This window comes from Salvelinus namaycush, chromosome 40 (assembly GCF_016432855.1).
Source record: "Salvelinus namaycush isolate Seneca chromosome 40, SaNama_1.0, whole genome shotgun sequence".
Lineage (NCBI taxonomy): Eukaryota > Metazoa > Chordata > Actinopteri > Salmoniformes > Salmonidae > Salvelinus > Salvelinus namaycush.
Genome location: NC_052346.1, coordinates 6,918,021 through 6,943,850, shown reverse-complemented (window position 1 = coordinate 6,943,850; position 25,830 = coordinate 6,918,021). Strand labels below are relative to the sequence as shown.

The 25,830-nt window shown below is 43.0% G+C and overlaps 1 protein-coding gene across 1 annotated transcript; it reads left to right on the top strand.

Moving 5' to 3' along the window:
* The first annotated feature begins 1,991 nt into the window (after nucleotides 1-1,991).
* prkx (protein kinase X-linked) lies at nucleotides 1,992-24,013 on the top strand. The gene is made up of 8 exons (XM_038980195.1): nucleotides 1,992-2,732; nucleotides 7,371-7,539; nucleotides 9,686-9,949; nucleotides 11,974-12,093; nucleotides 17,120-17,215; nucleotides 20,135-20,192; nucleotides 21,721-21,798; nucleotides 21,978-24,013. The coding sequence occupies exons 1-8, from the start codon at nucleotides 2,567-2,569 to the stop codon at nucleotides 22,101-22,103; spliced, it is 1,077 nt and encodes a 358-aa protein (XP_038836123.1). The 5' UTR covers nucleotides 1,992-2,566; the 3' UTR covers nucleotides 22,104-24,013.
* Nucleotides 24,014-25,830: the final 1,817 nt, after the last annotated feature.

Sequence of the window (25,830 nt, the reverse complement as noted above, 5' to 3'; positions counted from 1 at the left end):
CGCTAGGGACGTTTTCTTTATGACGGCACTTTGTAATCAAGTTATGATTTAATTGTGTATGTGTGTTTCTGTGTGATTAGTTAGGTATTTAGTAAATAAATAATTAAACCCAATTTTGTATTGCTGATTCAACTTGTTAGCCAGGATTCTTGCAGATAACAAAGGATTTACCACTTTCAGATGAGACTGAATAAAATGACGATTAATGTGACTGCTATTTAGTAAAATATTACTAAATCTTTAAGAGTTTATTCGGAAGATAACAGCTCTATAAATATTATTTCGTGGTGTCCCTCTCTAGTTAATGAATATTTACATGATTAGTTCAATCAGGTAATATTAATTACGGAGAAATTATTTTATAGAATAGCATGTCATAGCAATTAATCTGGCATAGTCAAAGACACGACAATTATATTGTAAACTGTAGTATTCTTTAGTAAACTGTAGTATTCTATAGTAAACTGTAAATCAAATCAAATGTTATTGGTCACATACACATGGTTAGCAGATGTTATTGTGAGTGTAGCGAAAGGCTTGTGCTTCTAGTTCCAACAGTGCAGCAATATCTAACATGTAATCTAACAATTCCACAACAACTACCTAATACACACAAATCTAAGTAAAGGAATGGAATAAGAATATATACATACATATGAGATGAGTGATGCAAGATATGTAAACACTATTAAAGTGGCATTATTAAAGTGACTAGTGATCCATTTATTAAAGTGGCCAATGATTTCAAGTCTGTATGTAGGCAGCAGCCTCTCTCTGTGTTAGTGATGGCTGTTTAACAGTCTGATGGCCTTGAGATAGAAGCTGTTTCTCAGTCTCTCTGTCCAAGCTTTGATGCACCTGTACTGACCTCGCCTTCTGGATGGTAGCATTGTGAACAGGCAGTGGCTCGGGTGGTTGTTGTCCTTGATTATCTTTTTGGCCTTCCTGTGACATCGGGTGCTGTAGGTGTCCTGGAGGGCAGGTAGTTTGCCCCCGGTGATGTGTTGTGCAGACCGCACCACCCTCTGGAGAACCTTGCGGTTGTGGATGGTGCAGTTGCCGTACCAGGCGGTGATACAGCCTGGCAGGACGCTCTCAATTGTGCATCTGTAAAAGTTTGTGAGGGTTTTAGGTGACAAGCCAAATTTCTTCAGCCTCCAGTAGTATTTTATATTAAACTGTAGTGTTCTATAGTAAACTGTAGTATTTTTTATGTGGGGAAAAAGTAGGTGCAGACACGTATTGCTCCTATGATACTTGTGGGTAGGGGTAGAGGTGTGTGTGTGTGTGTGTGTGTGTGTGTGTGTGTGTGTGTGTGTGTGTGTGTGTGTGTGTGTGTGTGTGTGTGTGCGTGCGTGCGTGCGTGCGTGCGTGCGTGCGTGCGTGCGAGAGCCAGCCTGAGCCAGGCCCCTTAGTGTGCCATATGTCAAGTGAAAAGTAATCTGAGGCCCGGAAACAGCTGTTCTCATTTGGGTATTTTGACAGTAGGTCATTAGCAAACATGTCTTGGGTTTTCCTCTGAAAATTGAGAAGGCAGTGAGGCACTCCACCAGTCTCTCTCCACACCCCAGCATCTCATCCCCACCCTCCCCACCACAGCCCATGAGTAAATAATACACACCCCATTACTCAAAGCTTTCAGGTTTTACTGTATCAAGGGTTTACAGAGAGAGTGGAGTTCAGTCTGCTATCTAAAACCTTGCCATTTGATATTAGGCTACATTTAGCTGGTGCTGTGTGCTGGTACTCTTTGCTGTCTGTATCAATGTAATCTCACAGTGGAAAGCAGACCGTGTTTCATTTGATTGGCATGTCTTCAAACTGTACATGTGGAAAGAACAGTTACGGCTGTTTTCCAGCTGTCTGTCAAACGGGTCTCCACCCCTTTAATCATACCATTGGTCAATATGCACATGGGGTGTTTTACTCATTGGTCGTTTTTTGTCAACACAAAGCATTCCCCACCTCTCCTTTGCCCTGTATGTGTGTTGTTGAACTGGGTGAGGTTCTACTTGCGAAGCGGAGAAGTAAATAATTTAAATGTCTCAAATATATTTCTTGCTAGCCAACTAGCTTCCTATGACGGAAGTTAAACTAGTGAGAACTCGAGACCCCCTAGCTACTCAAGCGACGGCTCGTGCGTAAATGGGCAGTATGCGTTTGTAGTTTGACATTAGCTAGCTATATTAGCGTTGGTCATTCATTCAGTCGCTAGCGGTGGGATGGTTTTCTTTTGTGTCAGCTATATATTGCTAGCTACTCTGTTTGCTATGGCTAGCTAGCTTCTGCATTTGACAGCAGTGACCGCTCGAGATACATCATGCGATTCCGCAAGGATACGATCGTCACCTGTTTTCTAGCTATCAAGACAAGATACTCGCTTGTCCAAGGGAAGTAGCAACATTTAATTTAAAACCATAGTTGGTATTAGGGAATAAGGCGGACACTGTTCTTGAGAATTGGCTACTGTAAGCCGTCATTGGCTATCCTCGGCAAAACCGGTTTGGTAGCTAACTAGCTGGCTAAAGTGATTGCTAGCATAGCTACATTTGGATGCATACGGAAAATGGCATCAACAAAGGCAAAGGTTGGGATAATTAATGAAAGCAACTCCATTCGTGAGAGTGCCAAGACCTGCGCGAGCAGTCCCATGTTATTGGCCGGAGCAGCATCGTTAACGTTGAACAACAGGACATACTCACTCGATGACCTGGACACCATTGCCACAGTTGGTAAGTTTAGGCAGCAAGCCAGTATGTTGCAGTACACACACTGGTGAAACTGGTCTGTCTATCACAGAGCTTCTCACACTATCCTGCCTATCAACTAGGCTATATAGGGCATAGGCTACTACTACTGGTACATGTTTGGCTCGTGCACAACAGCACAAGCAATGAAAGCCAAGGCGACTATGTGATCAGCCATTTCATGGGATATGAGATCATGACATGGTGATGTGCTGAACATGAAACATCATTCGACTCTTGAGTCAGAAGATAGCCGTCATGACTCTGTTCGGCCTGCTACTTAATCTGTCAGCTGGATGGGGACAAGGACGTTCTCCATTTCAGCCAAGCCCACCCATAGGTTTAATGTCCACTCTGTGCCCAATCATTGAGGAATTCGTCATCCCACACAGTTGCTGGGATGGTCAACATTTTCTTGACATGACATTAGGGGAAATATCTGTGTACATCTCAGGGATCAAGCAGGAGAAATGGCCGCATTGCATACATGAAATAACCAGCTTGAGAAGTGAAAGCTTAATGGAGGAAACGTTTACTTCCCTCATTATCAGACGTTTTGCAACATTGAAACCCTTTCGACTAGTTCAGAGAGGATGAGTATATATTATTTGTTTAAAAAATAAAAAAATAAAAGGAAATGGCTATATTAGTAAGGTGAGGTGTCAGATGTTCCTGTTATTGTGAGCAGTGCCCTGTGAATGTCAAAGTTTGTGTTTGGCTCTGCTCACTCTTGTATGGGCATGTAAAGTCCTTTCACTGCGTGGGTAATGTGTCAGCAGGCTCAGCTGTTGAACAGTGATTTTTTTTCACATGGGTGGAGTCCTCTGTGGTGAGTCTAATGCCAGAAGCCAAGAATGTTAAACAACATGCACTACTTCAAGACTGAACACAGGCTACTGATCACGAAAACCACTTCATATTTTACAGCGCTCTCATTTTTTATTCATGACAAGGAGGACACTTAGCTAATAGAGAATTCCCATCATTCTAAGCCCACGCGATCAGGGCAAAGATGAAGCTTATAGACCGAAGATAAAATCATCCAATTTGCAAAACCTTTTGGTAGATGATGATGAGAGGGATTTACTTCTTATGACAAATCAGTTACATGTCTTGAGGACGGCTTTTGTCTAATGGTCATTGAAATAATGAGGCCCCGTGCTCTCACGTGACATTCAAAGCTTACAGGCATTACAGGCATTTTGCCCATCTTTCATGCATAGGAAACATTTTTTGGTGATGAGGCAAAAATGGTGGGGCCTAAGCCTACATCAAGATACGTGGCCACTGGCCAAGTGCATTGAGTAGCATCAACAAGCTAGGCTCTTATCAGTCCATGTCTGGCCTTGTTCCATCAAATATGTAGTGCCAGTCAAATCAACTCAAAACACAGGCCTATCTATTTCTGCTCCCACAAAATTAGAACAAGAAGCATTCTGTATTCTATTCAAATGCATGTAGGCTAGCATCCAGCGAACCAAGAATCTGACAAAATAGCACACCTTGAGTGTCGCAGTGAAAACAGGTGTCACTGTTTCTCACTCTAATTGATTCAGTTCAGTTGTGGAGCAGAAATAGGTCAGTCATTTCCCCTTCACTTTTCCAAGTTAGCTAGACCTCTGGTTTGTTTCCATGCAAAATACCTCACATTGGTGTTGAGAGAAACATCCATTTTGTGCCATTTGTTATCATATAGCCTAGCTGTTTTTATTTTTTGGGGAAACACTATTCAGTATTCAGTACATCATGCAAGTATTCAGCGCAGTATTTGGTGCATATCCCGTTGCTTCAGGCATTGCTGTATTGGAGAGAAAAGGACAAACTAGGCTTGACCCACTTGCAGGGGAAAACCTATGTCACATTGCCAAATTAAATCACGGGACATTTCTGGTGGTAATCACTCAATATGGAGAAAATAGTATATACAGTTGAAGTCAGAAGTTTGCATACAGTTAAGTGCCTTTAAACAGCTTGGTAAATTTCAGAAAATTATGTCATGGCTTTAGAAGCTTCTGATAGTCTAATTGACATCATTTGAGTATATTGGAGGTCTACCTGTAGATGTATTTCAAGGCCTACCTTCAAACTCAGTGACTCTTTGCTTGACATCATGGGAAAATCAAAAGAAATCAGCCAAGACCTCAGAAAAAAAATTGTAGACCTCCACAAGTCTGGTTCATCCTTGGGAGCAGTTTCCAAACGCCTGAAGGTACCACGTTCATCTGTACAAACAATAGTACGCAAGTATAAACACCATGGGACCACACAGCCGTCATACCGCTCAGGAAGGGTTCTGTCTCCTAGAGATGAACGAACTTTGGTGCGAAAAATGCAAATCAATCCCAGAACAACAGCAAAGGACCTTGTGAAGATGCTGGAGGAACGGGTACAAAAGTCAATATCAATATCCACAGTAAAATGAGTCCTATATCGACATAACCTGAAAGGCCGCTCAGCAAGGAAGAAGCCACTGCTCCAAAACCGCCATAAAAAAGCCAGACTACGGTTTGCAACTGCACATGGGGACAAAGATTGTACTATTTGGAGAAATGTCTGATGAAACAAAAATAGAACTGTTTGGCCATAATGACCATCGTTATATTTGGAGTAAAAAGGGGGAGGCTTGCAAGCTGAAGAACACCATCCCAACCGTGAAGCACAGGGTTGGCAGCATCATGTTGTGGGGGTGCTTTGTTGCAGGAGGGACTGGTACACTTCACAAAATAGATGGCATCATGACTAAGGAAAATTATGTCGATATATTGAAGCAACATCTCAAGACATCAGACAGGAAGTTAAAGCTTGGTTGCAAATGGGTCTTCCAAGTGGACAATAACCCCAAGCATACTTCCAAAGTTGTGGGGAAATGGCTTAAGGACAACAAAGTCAAGGTATTGGAGTGGCCATCACAAAGCCCTGACCTCAATTCCATAGAACATTTGTGGGCAGAACTGAAAAAGCATGTGCGAGCAAGGAGGCCTACAAACCTGACTCAGTTACACCAGCTCTGTCAGGAGGAATGGGCCAAAAGTCACCCAACTTATTGTGGGAAGGCTACCTGAAACATTTGACCCAAGTTAAACAATTTTAAAGGCAATGCTACCGAATGCTAATTGACTGTATGTAAACTTCTGACCCACTGGGAATGTGATGAAAGAAATGAAAGCTGAAATAAATCATTCTCTCTACTATTATTCTGACATTTCACAATCTTAAAATAAAGTGGTGATCCTAACTGATGTAAGACAGGGAATTTTTACTAGGATTAAATGTCAGGAATTGTGAAAAACTGAGTTTAAATGTATTTGGCTAAGGTGTATGTAAACTTCTGACATCAACTGTACATGCACACATCTAAAAATGCAACAGAAGCTACAAAATCAGCAGAAGAAAAATGTCAGTTTGCTGCGTCCACAAGAAGATTGGGCTACTTGAGGGAGCAACGAACGGTGATTGGAAAAGGACATTACCATATGTCTTTACTGTGCCGACAGGTACTAGTCCTAACCTCCCTAGACGGTTGGCTTCTGCAGCAGATTCCTTCTGAATACAAACAAAATATTGATTGAGCTGTTGCCTAAAGACTACACACATGTCATTATTAGCTCACTTCTATTGAGCAAGGTGCTCACTATGTTTGCCAAAATATTTTCTCTTGCTGTTTTTCGTGCTTTAGTAGTGTATGCCTAAAGCCTGCTTGTTGGGAATCTCGAGATAAGTAGTACTAGGCCCACTAGGAGAGGACAAACATCCGTAGAATATCCATCTGATTGTGCTGACTTTACAAGAACATATCTGCCTTGAGGCGCAATATTACACCAGCAATGTTTTCAGGTATGGTAGTGCAGTTGCGCTCAGAGTCAAACCTGACAGTTATCTAACCTCTGTCTTATGATATGATGAAGAAGACAAAGAAAGGGTTTGGGCTTTGTTTGCTTGCTTGCTCCTATTAGATTACCATGGAGAACAGGGAAGGACAAAGAATCCTTGTATGAGGTAAGCCCAAACGTGCTAGAAGCCAACATTCCATGACTTTATCAGGGATTGTGAGATCATCTCTCTGTTTTCTCTGTTTGTCTACACCCTCTCTCCTTACTCACAGTGAAATATGACTAGACACGGGGTGTTATTTTGTACTCCTCTTGACCTGGGGATGGGAATAGAGAAACAATCTGAATTGTTGACCGGAATAATGAGCTCAGACTTGTGAAAGAGTGAGAAGACAACTCAAGGAATCTTGGACGGTTCTTCCAGGTTCAACCTCTTTAATTGATGGAAGGGTGGAAGACATGTCGGGCATAATTGAATGTCAAAAATAAATATGTCATTCTGATTTCATGAAATTACTTGATCCAGAGATCTATTCCTGATTATCAAATCAAATGTTATTTGTTACATATGCCGAATACAAGAGGTGTAGACCTTACAGTGAATGCTTACTTACAAGCCCTTAACCAACAATGCAGTATTAAGAAAAATAAGTGTGAAGTAAAAAATAATGGTGGTTGATTTGTTGCAGAAATAATCTGAATTAAATGTTGCTCTATGCCCTTTGGGGAGGGGGGGGGTGAGAGAGAACTTAACGCCTTGTCTAATGACTGTTCCTCTCTCTCCTTGCTTCAGGCACAGGGACCTTTGGCAGGGTGTTCCTGGTGAAAGACAAGAAGAGCAGGGCGTTCTACGCTCTGAAGGCTATGAAGATCCCTGACGTGATCCGGCTGAAGCAGGAGCAGCACGTCCACAACGAGAAGGAAGTCCTGACTGAAGTCAACCACCCCTTCCTCATCAGACTGTGAGTGTCTGATCACCTCAACGACACATAACGTAACCAAACATAGCCTAACATGGCTGTCATAACATAAAGAGAAGGAAGTCCTGACCGAAGTCAACCTCCCCTTCCTCATCAGACTGTTATTGTCTGATCACCTCAACACCACCGCCATCGTCAGCCACAGATCTGTTGGAAGTGGATTTAATATACAGTGGGGAGAAGAAGTATTTGATACACTGCCGATTTTGCAGGTTTTCCTACTTACAAAGCATGTAGCGGTCTGTAATTTTTTATCATAGGTACACTTCAACTGTGAGAGACGGAATCTAAAACAAAAATCCAGAAAATCACATTGTATGATTTTTAAGTAATTCATTTGCATTTTTTGGTCTGACATAAGTATTTGATACATCAGAAAAGCAGAACTTAATATTTAGTACAGAAACCTTTGTTTGCAATTACAGAGATCATACGTTTCCTGTAGTTCTTGACCAGGTTTGCACACACTGCAACAGGGATTTTGGCCCACTCCTCCATACAGACCTTCTCCAGATCCTTCAGGTTTCGGGGCTGTCGCTGGGCAATACGGACTTTCAGCTCCAAAGATGTTCTATTGGGTTCAGGTCTGGAGACTGGCTAGGCCACTCCAGGACCTTGAGATGCTTCTTATGGAGCCACTCCTTAGTTGCCCTGGCTGTGTGTTTCGGGTCGTTGTCATGCTGGAAGACCCAGCCACGACCCATCGTCAATGCTCTTACTGAGAGAAGGAGGTTGTTGGCCAAGATCTCGCGATACATGGCCCCATCCATCCTCCCCTCAATACGGTGCAGTCGTCCTGTCCCCTTTGCAGAAAAGCATCCCCAAAGAATGATGTTTCCACCTCCATGCTTCACGGTTGGGATGGTGTTCTTGGGGTTGTACTCATCCTTCTTCTTCCTCCAATCACGGCGAGTGGAGTTTAGACCAAAAAGCTTTATTTTTGTCTCATCAGACCACATGACCGTCTCCCATTCCTCCTCTGGATCATCCAGATGGTCATTGGCAAAGTTCAGACGGGCCTGGACATGCGTTGGCTTGAGCAGGGGGACCTTGCGTGGGCTGCAGGATTTTAATCCATGACGGCGTAGTGTGTTACTAATGGTTTTCTTTGAGACTGTGGTCCCAGCTCTCTTCAGGTCATTGACCAGGTCCTGCCGTGTAGTTCTGGGCTGATCCCTCACCTTCCTCATGATCATTGATGCCCCACGAGGTGAGATCTTGCATGGAGCCCCAGACCGAGGGTGATTGACCGTCATCTTGAACTTCTTCCATTTTCTAATAATTGCGCCAACAGTTGTTGCCTTCTCACCAAGCTGCTTGCCTATTGTCCTGTAGCCCATCCCAGCCTTGTGCAGGTCTACAATTTTATCCCTGATGTCCTTACACAGCTCTCTGGTCTTGGCCATTGTGGAGAGGTTGGAGTCTGTTTGATTGAGTGTGTGGACAGGTGTCTTTTATACAGGTAACGAGTTCAAACAGGTGCAGTTAATACAGGTAATGAGTGGAGAACAGGAGGGCTTCTTAAAGAAAAACGAACAGGTCTGTGAGAGCTGGAATTCTTACTGGTTGGTAGGTGATCAAATACTTATGTCATGCAATAAAATGCAAATTAATTACTTAAAAATCATACAATGTGATTTTCTGGATTTTTGTTTTAGATTCCGTCTCTCACAGTTGAAGTGTACCTATGATAAAAATTACAGACCTCTACATGCTTTGTAAGTAGGAAAACCTGCAAAATCGGCAGTGTATCAAATACTTCTTCTCCCCACTGTATAAATAATATATGCCATTAAGCAGAAGTCTTTGTCCAAGGTGACCTGCCCTACAGTGAGTGTATACGTTTCTAGAATATGTATGTGACTAGGGGTGTTGAATCCCATGACCTTGGTGTTGTCAGCACCGCGCTCCTACCCACTAAGCCACACAGGGCCACTTTCCACTTGTCCTCTACAACCGTTTTGACAAGGCCCATGCCACATACTGTAAGCTGAGCAAACACTGACCAGACTACCGTGTGGTCTAACTCTCTACATCCAACCACTGTTACCTGACCAATATTTGTGTTTGAATAGAGTCACCTTGTTCAAATGTACCGGTGTGTTTATTTCCTGTTTATACCTTCCAGGTTCTGGACCCACCATGACGATCGTTTACTATACATGCTGATGGACTATGTCCCAGGCGGCGAGCTGTTCAGTTACCTCCGTAGCCGCGGCCGCTTCAGCAACACCACGGGCCTCTTCTACTCCACGGAGATCGTGTGTGCCATCGAGTACCTCCACTCCAAAGAGATCGTCTACCGAGACCTGAAGCCGGAGAATATACTGCTGGACAGCGAGGGACACATCCGCCTCACGGACTTCGGCTTCGCTAAGAAGCTCTCGGACAGGTATGATGCAATGCCGTAGAGTACAACTTTATTGTCCATTGAGAAACGGAAATGTGTCTTTGGACTGTGTTATTATATTTCCTACTTCCCTGAGACCACACACACCCTAGAGACTGGAAGCAGCACAAGGTCAGCCGCAGAGCAGCGTCCCAGTATGAGCTGTTCGTCCCCACAGGTATCATCCCATCTGGGAGCAGGTGTACTGCACAGCTAGGACATCCTTAATTGTTAGACATTATGCCCCCTAACAAGTCATTACCAGGATATTATTAGACTGCCATGTTAATTGCGGGAGTGAATGCTGTTTGTTTTTCTCCTCTCATTGTGAAACTATAACACTTTTAGGACTTGTAGCCATACAGACATATTTGCCTGATTGGTACAGTAGGGATATAGATGTCCTTCCTGAAGTTGTCATTTTACACATCCATATAATATTCACAGAGTGTATGGAGGGGAAACCTCGCTCTATCTAAGATGGAATCCAAAAACATGAGAAAAAATGCGAAGATGAGATGGAAATTGCCGTTATTTTGTTTTTATATTAGCGTTACAAGCAGCTAGTCCTCTTCAGTAACCTCCGTAGGATTGGAAAGCTGCAGCACTCCGGTTAAAACAGTTTTTGTATCTGCACTGCAGTAGTGTAGTGTTTTGCAGGGAGCCTCGCTGAACACAAACCTGACCCACTGACATGTAAACAAAATGGACTAAGATTACATTTTCTATGGCCGGGAGAATAAAACAGATTTGGAGTAGATGTGTCTCTGATGTGCAACTTGTGACCCACTTAAAGAAATGGAAGGCAAAAGGAATTGCCTCGAATGCGGCGAGAGTGTGAAGAACAAACGAATGAGGGAAGTTGGCTGCCTTGCCACTGGTGGTGTTCCTCGTCTGTGTGCGCGTGCTTGCGTGTGCGCGTGATCAGTTTGGAAGGTGAAACGATACCCCACTGTTGATGCTTCCACAGTGCCACCTAATGGCAGAATGGACCCGCTTTAGGTTCTAGGATGTGCTCGGAGGTTACCGGTTTATTAGACTAGCTTTGCCAGTCGTAGAGCAGCACTCTGTCCAGAGAGTACTCTGAGTCTGAGGTAGATCAGATAAAGGTTGCATGCCACAAAAAAATGTACAATGCAAGCTGCATTTTCCGCACTGCGACCAGTGTCGTTCACATCAAAATCTATACTAATGGTGGAAATGTACGAACGAAATCAGGGACCTCGAGCCTGCTCCTTAAACAGAGTAACCATTTGCATACAAATTAACCATCACCACGGCAACTGACCAAGAGTTATTTTCCAAAGGGCCGTTTTTTTTTTTCTTCTTCAGAACATAAAAAAAATCAGATGAAAATTATAGTTTGTTGTGTCATATTCTGCTCCCCACTTCAGATACCCTCCCTGCTGGCCTGAGAATAGTGATCCAGGGTTTTATATGTCCTCCAAGCAGTGTTAATCAGCTGTACTATTGAACCAAAGACATTGATCTACCAATAACACAACCAGAACCAATACTTCCAGCAAACTAAAGCTCCGTCACTGTTGGATCCATATACCACCCGATAGTACTGTGTGATCAGGCTACACACGCTGTATTAGTTATACCACGTCAGTGTACATACTACTGTGAGATCAGCCTGCATAGGCTACACTACTACTGACTGAAGGACCAGTCGACTGACAGCTGACACTATTGTGAGAGCAACCTACATACAGGACACATTACTTGACAAGACTGGGGTTGTCTTTCCCTGTATGTAACAGAAGTCGCCTCTTCTAGGGTAAACTCATTGGAATGTGCAGGGTGTGCTGCGTACCGGGTGACCCTTGGGGAAACCTAGGCTTGGATTGATCATCAGTCAGCTGTTATTGGCTACACATCCAAAATGAACGTTGTACGTGCGCGCCTGTTCCTGTGTTCTGTTGCAGTAACGTAACATCTCGAATGTAAATGGTTCAAAGCTAATATTGTTTCTCTTTGTAATGTCTCTTTCTCCTTCGGTCTCTCTCCATCGCTCCGTTCAGGACGTGGACTCTGTGTGGAACCCCAGAGTACCTGGCCCCAGAGGTCATTCAGAGCAAAGGTCATGGCCGGGCGGTGGACTGGTGGGCCCTGGGGATCCTCGTCTTTGAGATGCTGGCTGGGTGAGTAGTAGTGTCCTGTCCTCTGACTGAATGGGAAGGACTGGTGTTGAGCTGAACACTAGTGTCATGAGTCCTGACTGGGCAGGGTTTTAACTGAATACTGTAATGTCTCCTGACAGGGCAGGGTTGAACACCAGGGGGCCCCAGTCCACCAGAGGACAAGATGACTGTGTGGTAGTAGCAGGGGTTGGGGGCAATTTCATTTATATTCAGAAAGTAAACTAACATTCCAATTCTCCTCATTGATTTCTTTATAAAAAAATATTGGAATCGGAATTCCAGTTTACTTCCTGAATTGAAATAGAATTGATCCCTTGCTAGTGTAGTAGTATGTATGAAGAGTGGCTATCCTCTATGGACAGTGGGCTCTGTCTATGAACACTGGGTAGTATCCAGCAGAATGTCTGTGGCGAGTCAATGGAGAGACAAGTGTGCTTTTATTCAGAGAGTTGACCTTATGATGTTACGTCACTCTGTAGTGGGCTTAATTCCAAGACCAGTCTGCCTTGTGTTTCTGTGATGACAGAGGTGGACGGTCTTAAGGATGAAAGGAAGGTTACAGATTGAAGAAAGGTCAAAGGTAACTTATTCTGACACATTCCCACCTGTGTGTGATCTGTGGAGACCAAGGTTTCGTAATAACAAACTCTGGTGGCTTTAAGCTATGCTCTCTCGTCTGAGAACCCCACTCAGTCACTCATTCATTCAAGGCCTACAGAAGCACTGCTGAAATAGGATCTCTATAGACAGGCCGTAGTTGTACCATAGCTTAACGACGCCGGGCCTGTGTTTCAAATGGCACCCTATTCCCTATGTAAGTAGTGCACTACATAGGGAATAGGGTGCCATTTGGAATACTGGCAGTGATGCCGGGACGTTTAGCTATGGTACATCTGCGGCCTGATGTCTATAGAAATTCTATTTCAGCAGTGCTTCTGTAGAGTACACTGGCCTTGAATGAATGAATGAGTGAATGAATGAATGACTCATTGACTGAGTGGATGTCTGCTAGCAACATGTAGCATCACTCACGTGGCCGGCTGCTCTTCCGCTCCTCTTTGAGACGAGGGAACCAAGTTAAATGATTTGTTCTATATAGCCCAGCCTACACATGAGTTAAGTGCTTGCTTTTTGCTTATAATCCACATGCATTTCTGCAGGCGTCACATAGGCTACATATACTAGGCTAAATATATAGGGTGTAGCCTATGTATGCACTCACTGAACTGTGAGTCGATAAAAGTGTCTGCCAAGTGCCATATTATTAAGCAATAAAGCACGAGGGGGTGTGGTATATGGCCAATATACCACGGCTAAGGGCTGTTCTTGGCAAGACACAACGCGGAGTGCCTGGATACAGCCCTTAGCCGTGGTATATTGGCCATATATCACGAACCCCTGAGGTGCCTTATTGCTATCATAAACTGGTTACCAACGTAATTAGAGTAGTAAAAATACATGTTTTGTCATACCCGTGGTATACAGTCTGATATACCACGGCTGTCAGCCAATCAGCATTCAGGGCTTGAACCACCCAGTTTATAATATTACATAGACAATGCGTTGGCTCATACAATCTATGGAAGCAAGAGAGAAGGGCTCTGATAGTGTTATGTTCAGTAGACTATCATAGAGGTTCCCAACCAGAGGTACTTGAAAAGATTCATGAGACCATAGACCTACTGGTAAAATACTCATGAGGGGGTAAATCAGGGGTACTCCAGCCAGAGCAAAATTCAGTTGGTGGTACAGTAACCGTAGAAAGGTTGGGATCCACTGCCTATCATGTGAATTAGCCGCCCCTAGAGGGCACTAGTTATTATAACGTCAGGACAGTACACAGGATGGGTTTGGGTGTGTATTGTTTGTTTTGCTATGGAAATGTAGCATAGCCCTTATCCCCAGAATGGGTAAAAATGTTGTAAAATCGGAGATTTGACTTCTTATCTATGCCTTTTGAATAAAATGAACATTGATAGGCCTAGTATTTAGCAGCTAGACGTTTAAAACAATCACGCTGCTTTTCTTCACTACATGGCTGAACAGTTGGGAAAATAGCATCTGTAACATGAATTCGATTTATTTTCATTTTTTTATTTGATTAATTATCTTTAGTGTTTACCATATTTTTAAAATCTGTATGAATATAGAAACATGAGTGGTAGTGAAGTTGTCAGCGACTCAAAAGTCTTTCTGTACGTGCCTCCTCACATCACCCTAGTATATTCATGTGCCAGTGGAGAATTCAGTGGCCTTGGGCTTCTAGTGAAGAAAAATTTGACCTTCTCCTTAGCATCCGTCACACGGGTCTTTGAAGTGTGCGCACACACTCAGCGCTCCAGGAGACACAAGATCCCTTCAGAACAACACGCCCTAAAGGTTGACTGCCGCATAACTGTTTTGTCAAAGGTCCTGTAGCTTCCGTAGTGGAATAATGTAGAGGGGGGCTACTGAAAGTTACGTGGTGTGGTAGGTTTACACACTCCGACATCCATCCGCCCCAGGGTCCTGACTTCTGGGAATAATCATGACGAGGTCACCTGTGCACTGAGCTCCACACACACTCAGTCCAGCCCAGTCCGCCTGTATCTTGCACACACACACACTGACACACACACACACTAACACACACCGACATACACAGACAGTCCAGTAGGCTTGTATCATCCTGTATCTAATCCTGCCTGGTGGGGGAGCCTGCTCTCCTTAATGAAAACCGCCCTGTCTTTATGTGTGTGTGTGTGTGTGTGTGTGTGTGTGTGTGTGTGTGTGTGTGTGTGGTCCTCCCTCCCACTCACATCACATCTTCTCTGGTCAATGTAGCCTATTCCAGTTCCAAGCTAACCAGAAACAGTTTTAATTTCTGTTTCTCTGCAATATGTGGAAGATTAGTATTCTTGTCGATTCTTACTGTAGCTGTGCTAGTTTAAATCTACTCCTAAACACCTAGGCCTACTCCCGCATACAGACGATCCTAACTCCTACTGCTAAACATGTTAGTAGTTCCCTGTTTTGATTGATCCTGTTTTCACCATTTCCTCCATCCGTTCCTCTCCCCATCCTCCTCCCTGTGGAATCTTGGCGACACCTCAGGTGTTACGTAAACCGTAGGTTACTGTTACATAAGAGGAGCCGAGTCTCTAGTCTCTCACTGTTCTTCACTGGGGACCTAGACTAATCTACCGGCAGGCTGGTGGGGGTACCTGGGGGAGCGGGGTGGTAGACTGCACTTGGCCTCCCTCTTTACCATCCAGTAAGAGGAGGACCCATCAGGAAAGCGGCTCTCTGTTGATTCATCCTTTGGCTCCCCTCGTATTCTAACGCCCTGACTCTTCCTCTTTTTTCCCCCCTCCCTTCTGCTCTGACATTCACTGTAGAGACCTGTCCCTGCTAAAGACATTACATTCCCCTTGGAAACCAGCTTTTCTCAAGGACTTTATTCTGATCTCAGGCCATGACCAAAAATCATTACCGGGCATTATTTCTCCCTTCCTTATCTTGTCCGTCTTAGTCGTTTCAGTTTATTGACAGGTTTTGACTGATGCGTGCCGTCTTCCACTGATGCAGTTCTCCTTTTGATAGTTGTCTTATCTGGCTTTCGTCTGACCGTCTGACTTGAATGAACCTATTGCACAATTCTCTGACCTTTTACATAAAAATAATATTGGTCTGTGTTACACATCTAACAGCCTCCAGGCCCCAATTCCACAGAGGTTTCTGTCTCCATTTTGACTGGCTCAGCTCGGCAGCCCCTGTGACAAACTGGTGTGATTATCCGGCTGTCTGCTGCATGTGTAATGCATTTAGCTAGGCTGGCCTGGCCCATTATGTAAAGCAGCCTGCATGGTTAATGGTTTGTCCAGGCTGGAGCAGTGCTGGGGAAGCGTTCACCATTAAACCATCAGAGTCACCAGAATGCAGCTGATTGGTCTGAGAAGCTACAGCTCTGTACTACACAGAGACGCGTAGGCGAGTGTGTTCACACACATACGTGTGTTTCCATCCATCAAAAATCTGCATAAAAATATGTGCGTTTTCCCACCACAGATATGTTTCCATCAAATGATTTGTTGCGCATAAAAAGCTGTGCTTTTATCAAAAAACCTTTTGCGGTTAAATTCCCAGGTACCAAAAAATAAATACTAGTAAATGGGTTTCTGTCGCATTTTCAACTCTATTGATGGTTATGTCACAAAAAAAAAATATATATATATATATAGCAAATGTGCCCACTCTGGTCTTGGCACCTGCCCCCTAGTCAACAGCTCTCAGATACAGTGTGGGTGGGCTACCTACATGTATGAGATTATTACGGACTGAAAAGCCAGATGATTTGTCAAACAGCAGCCATGCATTGATCATCATGTCACCATCAAGCTCATCAGCGTGCACTTTCACCACCCTGTGATGTTCATCACAACTTATTTCATCTGTAACCTAATAAACTGCATGCTTTCCCATGTCGTAGTGGGAGGACATTTTACATCATTTAGCAGACGATCCAGAGCGACTTACAGTAGTGAGTGCCTACATTTTCATACTGGACCTCTGTGGGAATCAAACCCACAACCCTGGCATTACAAGCGCCATGCCCTTCCAACTGGGCTAGGCAGGACCACACAAAATATAATTGTGTGACACTAAGTTTACTTAAGTATAATGGTCGTCAATATTTGCGCGTGAAAGGCATTTCCACTGCCATTTCTCGCATAATCAATTTTACAGAGACAAAAAGATCCCCATCCTGGGTAGTGTGTTTTTCTTGGCGGACATTTGGAAAGTTTACCGACCAACTTGCTGTTTCCATCAAGCCTGTCGTGACATTTTTAATCCGACGTGCTTGACTCGCATAAATAGGTTGGATGGAAACCTGGTTTATGATTTTATTTTTACACAGTGATTTCATTTTATTTCATTTTATTAGTGTTTGCCAATAGGAACAAGCATTTTGAAGGAGTTTACAAGTAATCACCGGTTGAGGAGAGATGACTGTTTTTCTGACATGTTCTTTTATTTTTCCCTCCAGGTACCCACCGTTTTTTGATGACAATCCCTTTGGTATTTATCAGAAGATTCTCGCGGGGAAGCTGGAATTCCCGCGGCATCTGGATTTCTATGTAAAGTAGGTCGTACACACACACACACACACACACACCCAGGCACACACCCAAGCACAGGGGATTGTGGGTGAAATAATGGAGGGAAAGTCCCCAAAGTCTACCACTACCTCGGCACAAACGTATTCCATTATGATACATAATATACGATAAGCCATCTTATAAAATTTCGACTTGTGAGGAGAATGTATGGATGTTGCTTTTCACATTACATTTCAATCCGATTTTTAGATTTAGGTCTTGGCGTGCAGGAAACCAAATGTTCCTGAGATAAGTCCTCCAGACTGTTATTGGAAACACAACCGCGTCCACCACCACACTCTCTACCCATAACAAACATAGTGTGTTTTGGAAATGCATTACCAATACTCATGATTAGGACCTGACAATTGGAATTTGGCAGGGCTGCGTTGTGAATACCTTTTAGTTGTGTATGTGCATCTGGGAATGTACCAAATCCAATATTTAACCTATCTCTCCAGTGCGTGCGTGTGTGTGACCACCGCATGTGTGGATGAACGTGTGTGCCTGCCTGCGCACACAGACAACGTGTGTGTGTGTGTGTGCGCGAGCGCTAACGACTGCGCCACACAGCGCAACCATCCTCCCAAACGGCAGGGTCAATCAGCCTCCCGTGCAGAAGATGAAGAGCTAGCTACGCTGAATTTCGGATGCGGGCCCTCACTAATGACACACTCTGCTGAGTTGGAACTCGTCCTTTAAACCCATCACAACCATCACACTGCTCCTCAGAACAGCTGGAGGCTGGAGTAATGTTAGGAGATTACCGGCTTTAGAAGGAGAGGAGGACCTGGGCTGCACTCAATCAGCCCTGACACTCTGGCCCAGCCGGATACCTGGGAGAGGCCACACACATACAGTGTTACCTAACGCACGCGCACACACAGTCCCGCTGCTACCAAACACGTGTACACACACACACACACACACACTCACACTCACACAGTCCTACTGCTACAAAACACACTAACAATAGAGCCCCAAACACTTAAGCCGTCTATCTTTTGGCCACCAAACAGACAGAAGGGTTTTCTTTTTTTAAATATTCCCTCGAGCTATATCACTTTGACCCATTCCCATCCATCAGAACTGAAGGCTAGAACCTGAACCCGAGTTGTCTGTCTCTGGCTCTGTCTGTGTTTGTCTGTCCATTGCAGTAACTCTTTTCTATCGCAGAGAAGATAAGACGTGTTACAGTAGTACTGAACAGGTGTAAGACCAACTTGTTGTAAAGTGTTATATGCCATTCAAATAGGGGGTGGCAGGTAGACTAGTGGTTAGAGTGTTGGGCCAGTAACCGAAAGGTTGCTGACAAGGTAAAAATCTGTCGTTCTGCCCCTGAACAAGGCGGTTAACCCACTGCTCCCCGGTAGGCCGTTATTGTAAATAAGAATTTGTTCTTAACTGCCTTGCCTAGTTAAATATATATATTTTATAAATATGGCATTCAGAATATACTGTATTTGTTTAGGTCACTGTGCAGCATAGCAGCATAAAAAAGTCTTGGTGTTTCTTTTTTTTCAGGCCGCCTTAGTCCAAACGGAAAGAAAGAAACAAAACTTAAACAACTAAACTAAACAACCAGATATAATCTACGAAGAAAAGATCATGGGCCTTTGTCATGGCATTGATTTTGTTATAATGTTTGAGTCACTCCGATAGCATAAAAACATGGCAAAATGTGCTTTAAAAAATTAAGAAATAATGATCTCCACCACAAGGCAAAATGTGTAGATTTCCACAAAAATGTTGGTTGGTGACTTCACCATTGGCCACGCCACTGCCATTCCCACCACCTAAGCCCCATTTTGATCCAGAACAAAACTCTGCTGTGTGCTATATTTCCATAGAAATGTACAGTGACATTGTTTATCGCTTACATATTGCGTAAGATAGAACTGTCTCAGATTGGGCAATCAATTGGAGTTAAGGGAAGTTGTATTTCCCCTCGACGTGTCATAAGTCAGGCTACATGACCATATTTTTATTTAACCAGGGGGGAAAAACACTGATGTTAGAAATGTCTTTTGTGAGGGAGACCTAGCAAGAGGTCAGCAGGAAGTAGCCAGTGTGTACATACAATTACAATGGTCAGTGACCTTTTCTTTGACCAGAGCTTTAAACTCAGACACTGTCCTCCAGTTATAAAGTCTTTTGTAGTTCGTTCCAGGACCAAGGATTATTATAGGAGTAGGATTGTTATTATATATAATTATTTATTTTTCTTCTGGGGGGGGGGTGTTTCCCCATTTCAGTCCTTGCCGTAGGGACTGTAAAAGAGAGCCACTGAATGAGAGCGGAGGCTGTAGGATTGTGAAGTTGTTACTTGGGAGGGTTTAAGACACTAAAATGCAGACTGTCAATATTCGGCTGGTATATTTACGTCTGCGCTGGCAGCTCGTTGGTTGTGAGATACGGCAGCTTTATTGAAAGCTGACTCTGTCAACGCCGGCCGCATATCATCGGAAAACTTACACTGTCATTTTTAAAGGCATTGTGAATCATCCCAAATTCATCCCTAAAGTTTCCCTACGTCAGCATCTTCATAGTTGTGAAAACGTTAACTTTAAAACCTGTCACTTTCACTCAATTAAAAGAGGGAAAGAGCGAGAGAGGATGTTTCTATCTGGATGAACCTCACACACACATACACACACAGGATGTACCTCTCTGTTACCCCATGGCACCTTTATGAGTCTGTCAGTTTATCTGTTGTTCCAATAGCCAAGCTCATCTATCTTGTCAGCTTTTGGACGGAGACGGACCTCTTGACTTCTGACTGAAACTGCAGACGATCTGCTGTCTGAACACACACACACACACACACACTGCTGTCTGGAGACAGTCACAATGAGTTCACACTAACAATCTGTCTCCCTGACTGTCTTTCTATTGTTTTCCAGAGATCTCATCAAGAAGTTCCTCGTCATTGACCGAGCCAGGAGGTTAGGCAATATGAAGGTGAGTTTCAAGATCCAATAATTATTTAGATTTAGAAAGGTTTATTGTCCCAAGCTATACTAAAACATTACACAAGAACAGATACACAGTACTAATTAAACCAATTTTAAAGTATTTTGTTGACTCGGGCAGGTTGTGGAGTGAGTCTTCTGCAGTTTGACGTCACTGTCTCAACACTGAGACAGGAAAGGGCCTAGGGAGTGACTGAATGTCTGCATTTGGTTCCAATTAGTTGGATACGTAGAGGAAGTTGTTGTAGAGGTAGTTTGCACCCTTAAAGGCGTGGGAGGGTGCAGCAGGGGTTTAGGGTGGATCACAGAGAAACATATTTCCCCTGCACTGTCAGTAAGTCAGTTTAGTAGTTAATCACATGGTGTACTGGTTCATAGTCCTGCCATTTCAACAAGACTGGGCATTCTATGCAAATATCAATTCTATCTTGCTGAAAAGATGCTCCCTCTTGGTAGCCAGGATGTCCACTGTAGTAGTAGGAGTGAAGCCAGTATGCACAAGCCATCTGCACAGGAAATGTATAGAACGCAACAGAGATGCTGTGTTTGCACAGCGAGAACTGGAGTCTCCTTCCACAATGAACACGGGTCTCTTGGTAACACCATATTCCCTTTTAAAGTGCACTACCTTTGAACAGGGCCCAGGGGGGCTCTGGTCGAAAGTAGTGCACTATGTAGGGAATAGGGTTCCGTTTGGGACGCAGTGTCACTCAGTAGAGTGATCTGTAATTCCTCTTGAATAAATGAATTTTCTTTTTACACCACTGTGATGAATTGGCTCTCTGTCATAACAGGAGGGATTTTATTTTTAAACTGCACAATGCTGCCCATTTCTACTAGACACTGAGCGGTCCAAAGTAGGCGCCATGCACATCTTAACTCTCATGGCGGATTGATTATTCCTTGTTTGCTTGCCTCCATCGTGTACAGTTTGTATGTATGCCTCAGGAACACTGCAGGGCTGGCTTTTACTCAGCCACCAAAGATGGAAAGAAAAAAAAAAGTGTTTATCTGTTTCAGACTTCTAGTCCCTGTAGTCTACCGCAATTTTATGATTCATTCATTGGAATCATGTATGTATCTGGCACTGACGTTCAATCGAAGGATGAGTTCTGAGTGTTTTGAATTACACTGTTCAAAGGCATAAGAGTCAATGTGGGAGTATATGATGTCTCTTTTCAATGAAACAACTGTTGGTAAGCACAGTGATTTAAATAAACATAAATCACCACACGATCTGTTATTAACTTGTGCCTCAAAGGGTTTTCTGAGGAAAAGGTGCTAGTTAGCTGACTAGCTAGCTGACTCAAGGAGTGGTCTAGCCACACACTCCCAGTATACAGGGAGAATCACCACAGACACCGCAAAGAGTTGCGAAAGAATGAAGCGTTTTGCGCTAATTGTCATTATTTCAAACCCTTTATTCCAGACGAGAAGAACGTTATTTATCTTGATTCCAGATTGTGTTGAATAGAGCGTCCGCGGACGGCTCTGATGCACAATGTCTTCTCTTGCAGAACGGAGCAGACGATGTGAAAAAGCACAGATGGTTCAAGTCTATAGACTGGGATGGTGTACCTCTGAGAAAACTGAAGGTCTGTCACGTTGGCTATATTACACACATCAATAGGAACACATGTAAACGTACACTTTATTTTCAGTTTATACTGTTGTCATTAAACTCACCATTTAGAGTTGATGTACTTTTTTTTTTAAACACCTGCTTTTTTAGCTCTGTGATGTATTCAGCGTCACATTGTTTTTGTTCCCGTAGCCACCCATAGTTCCCAAGGTGTCCCACGAAGGTGACACGTCTAACTTTGATGCCTACCCCGAGGACGAGTGGAAGAAAGATGCACCTGTGCCTGCAAAGGACTTAGAAATCTTCAAGAACTTCTAGAAAGGCGGAAGTAACGACAGAAATACTTCGAAAACATTTAGGTCATGTAGAGAGAGACTCGAGAACTTTTAGACATTGGAGAAGGTGAGTCATACTTCTAGATGTTGAAAAAATCTAGACTTCTGGATCTTGCGGAATAACAGAAAGACTGGTAAATCATCTGAGATGTCACCATTGTATGGTCAGCAAGAGAACTTCCAAGTCCCAGAACTGTATCTTGCTTGAAGACATTGAAGTGTTCCACATTGGGTGGAAGAGCAGGACAGAATTGACCTAAAAATAACTAAAAGCGCCATCATATCGCCACAATATTTATCTAGCGTTCATTTCCTTTTGTTTGAAAAAACTGAAAAACCTCAGTCCTCAGTTTCTTTGTTTCTCTGAGCCTTCTCCTGTTATGCAAAAAATAAATTGATGGTCCTCTTTGAACCAAAGGGCATTGTTACTGAAATGAATATGTTTAAAATGCAATAATCAGGAATTTTCTATTTTGTTGGGCCAAAAAGGTTCCAGTTTTCTTTGTTGGAACTTGTAGGACTCAACCAACCGAGCAAAGCGATGATCCAAAAATGATCACGCGTACAGTAGACTCAGTATTGAGCTGTACATTAAATGGAATTTAGATATGTGGTTACTACATCCTTACTTAGTAGATTGTACTGGATATTTGTCAATGAGAAAGTATGAAACTTGTACAGGAACGTACTACAATATCATGCCAAGCAAGCTTTGTAATATCATTTTATTGACTGGCCGCTAGTCAAATAGGCTGTTAAACTTGTCATTTTTGAGCTGTAAGTACTTGGCTATCTATCGGCCAGACATCCTTGCATGTGTGCGTCAAGGCCAGACCAGAAAGCACTTGTAAAAGGTGCCTTACTTAACTTCAGGAGCTTGGATGTGACATACTGTATGTCGTCGTCTTTTCTCCTGACAAGCTAGTGGTACTTTTTCAACTTTTATTTATAGAACACACACTGTTTATACTTGAGCTGTGCTGTTGAAAACGTTGACTGTTAATAATAATATACGTGGAAAAATTGTTGTGTGAAAGAAGTGTAGCTAGCTACTATATGTGGAATCTGGTTCCTCCCGTCTTTTTCTTCCGTCCACTTCGTCCTATTTTGCTGTTCACACAGTATCAGAAAATGACCCTGTGTATTGACTGGTATGTCTATCTTTGTCTCTAGGTCTCTTTCACGTACTTTAAAGAACTGTAGAATACAGATCTCCAGCTGGTTTCATGTGTATAGCCAAGCAGGAAGTAGTCTCAGCAAGATGCTTGGCCATCTGCTTCAGGCAGCCAATAAACTCTTGTCTTCTCTCCACCAATCATATCACTGGCTAGTAGAAAGCACATCATGACTCGACACATCATGAGACGATCACAAACTGTCTCTCGAAAAACGTACTTAGTAGCATTAAGTCATTTGTGTCCCTTTAGTCAACTTAAATTATTTGATTGCTTGTTTGTCATGATTTATGTAATTTTCTTAACCAATCATGGAACAAAACTCAGTGTGAGTTTATTCGGTCCGTTTCTATTGCTTTTTTTACGTTTTTTTTATTTTTTTATTTTTTGCGAAGTGTGTTTCTATGGAATTTGCTTTACAAGCCTCAGCCTTTTGCCTTTTCTTTAAGATGTTTATGTATTAGCGAAAAGAAAACAAATATGAAAGAAAAAAATACTGTACTTTTAGGTCAATATAAGCATATGTTTTATACCCAATACCATTTTACCAATGCCTTTTGTCAGTGTATAGATTTTTTTAATTATTATTTAACAGCCTACCTTACAAACTTTGTATGGCCTTTTCATATTGTTAATGTTGAAGTACTGTATTTAACTTCTTCAGATACTGTTTAAAAGATCCACACAACCAGGATTAAAAACACCTCCTATCCACTGACTCAACAACTGATTCTCTTTCCTCTCAGAAGTGTGGTTATAATATATTGTAATGTATTAATAGTGTTAACAATTTGGTAATTGCTATACTTTGCTTTCTGATAGGCTAGGTGGAATTGTCTCCATATTGCTTACATCTATGTAATCGTTTCAGATATACCATTACATTTACATTTAAGTCATTTAGCAGACGCTCTTATCCAGAGCGACTTACAAGTACATACATTCATACTTTTTTTTTTTTATACCAGAGTACTTGGGGTGGTCGGAGCCAGGGTTAGATTTGTAATTCAGTGTAGGATGTGATTTTCTATTTCCACATTGGTTTTGTATGTAATGTAGACAATATGTAAGTGATGTGACTGACTGTTGTCTGGTTGGCCAAATGCTATTACAGTATCAAAACCTTTAATCTTCTTTATGATTCAATAGCTCTTAGCTGGCCTTAGACATGTTAGCTACCACTATTTCAAGTCATCAGACAAATTAACTTTCGGAGTGTTTCCGTCGGTTGGTAATTTGTCCACAAGTTCACCGGACTAGTCTGTATCTACCCAACATTGTAATTGAGTTGTGTGTGTGCATGAACACTTTAAACCGCACGGCAGTCATCGATTCTGGAGCTTCATTATCCCCTCTCTTAAAGGCTCTCATACATTTGGTCTTATGTACGAACTACAGGCACCAAGGTACCATTTTAAAGGTGCCCTATTTCAGGAAAGTCATTAGTGTTTACAGTGGAAAGTGACTCATGTGTTGTCTGGACCTCCTTGTGTTGCATGCTGGGTGATGACATCCAAGACTGCTCCAGAGATGCACAGCAGAGTGGAGCAGCCTCTGTAATAACTGACTAATGAATCCCTTATGATCAGAGAGACTCCACTGAGACTCTGTGGCTGTTTTTCAAATGGCACCCTATTCCCTATATAGTGCACTACTTTTGACCAGGGCCCATAGGGCTTGGGTCAAGAGTAGTGCACTATATAGAGAATAGGGTGCCATTTGAGACACTGACACTCTTTCCCTGATATCCCAGGAAAGGGGTGGTGTGTGTGTGTGTGTGTGTGTGTGTGTGTGTGTGTGTGTGTGTGTGTGTGTGTGTGTGTGTGTGTGTGTGTGTGTGTGTGTGTGTGTGTGTTCCTCTGGGAATATCACATGTTCCACCTGCTGCACAGTGCAGCTCATGTCCTGTTATTTACTGTAATGGACGTTTGTACATCTGTGTTTACCATTTATGTTTCTGTGTTGTTCAGCAGATGCTAACGGTGACTGATGTTTGACTGGGGAGAGGGGATCCAGTCGACCACAATGACTCAACCATATCACAGTCTTACCATAGACGCCCATTAGGCATTGAAGGAAATGTAACTCTAAATCATTCCTCATTACGAGTGATTGAGAATAAGTTAATTGAATTAAACCCTTTTACAAAAACGATTACCTTCCGAAAATTCAAATTCAAGCCTTAGGACAAAAGTGCTGTGAGGTACCTCTGCTCTGTCATTGACACAATGCTAGAGCCCTAACAACACGCTTTAGTGTTAACCTCTCACCTCCGGGCGGTCGTAAACTAGGAGCCCCGCCTGGATGCCTGACCACCAAGTAAAAGACTAGTCTCTCCTCCGAGCATCCCCCACCAACCTCTTAATGACAAGCGGAGGTCCGTTCTGACGACACTTTAAAAATTGTTGTTATGTCAGATTGTCAATGGCACCTGTCATCAGTTTAGCATTGCCTTGTGACACTGCCTTGTTGAGAGGTGCTAACAACTACATGTACCCTCTACACTATACTTGACTTAACCACTGAATGAGCGCA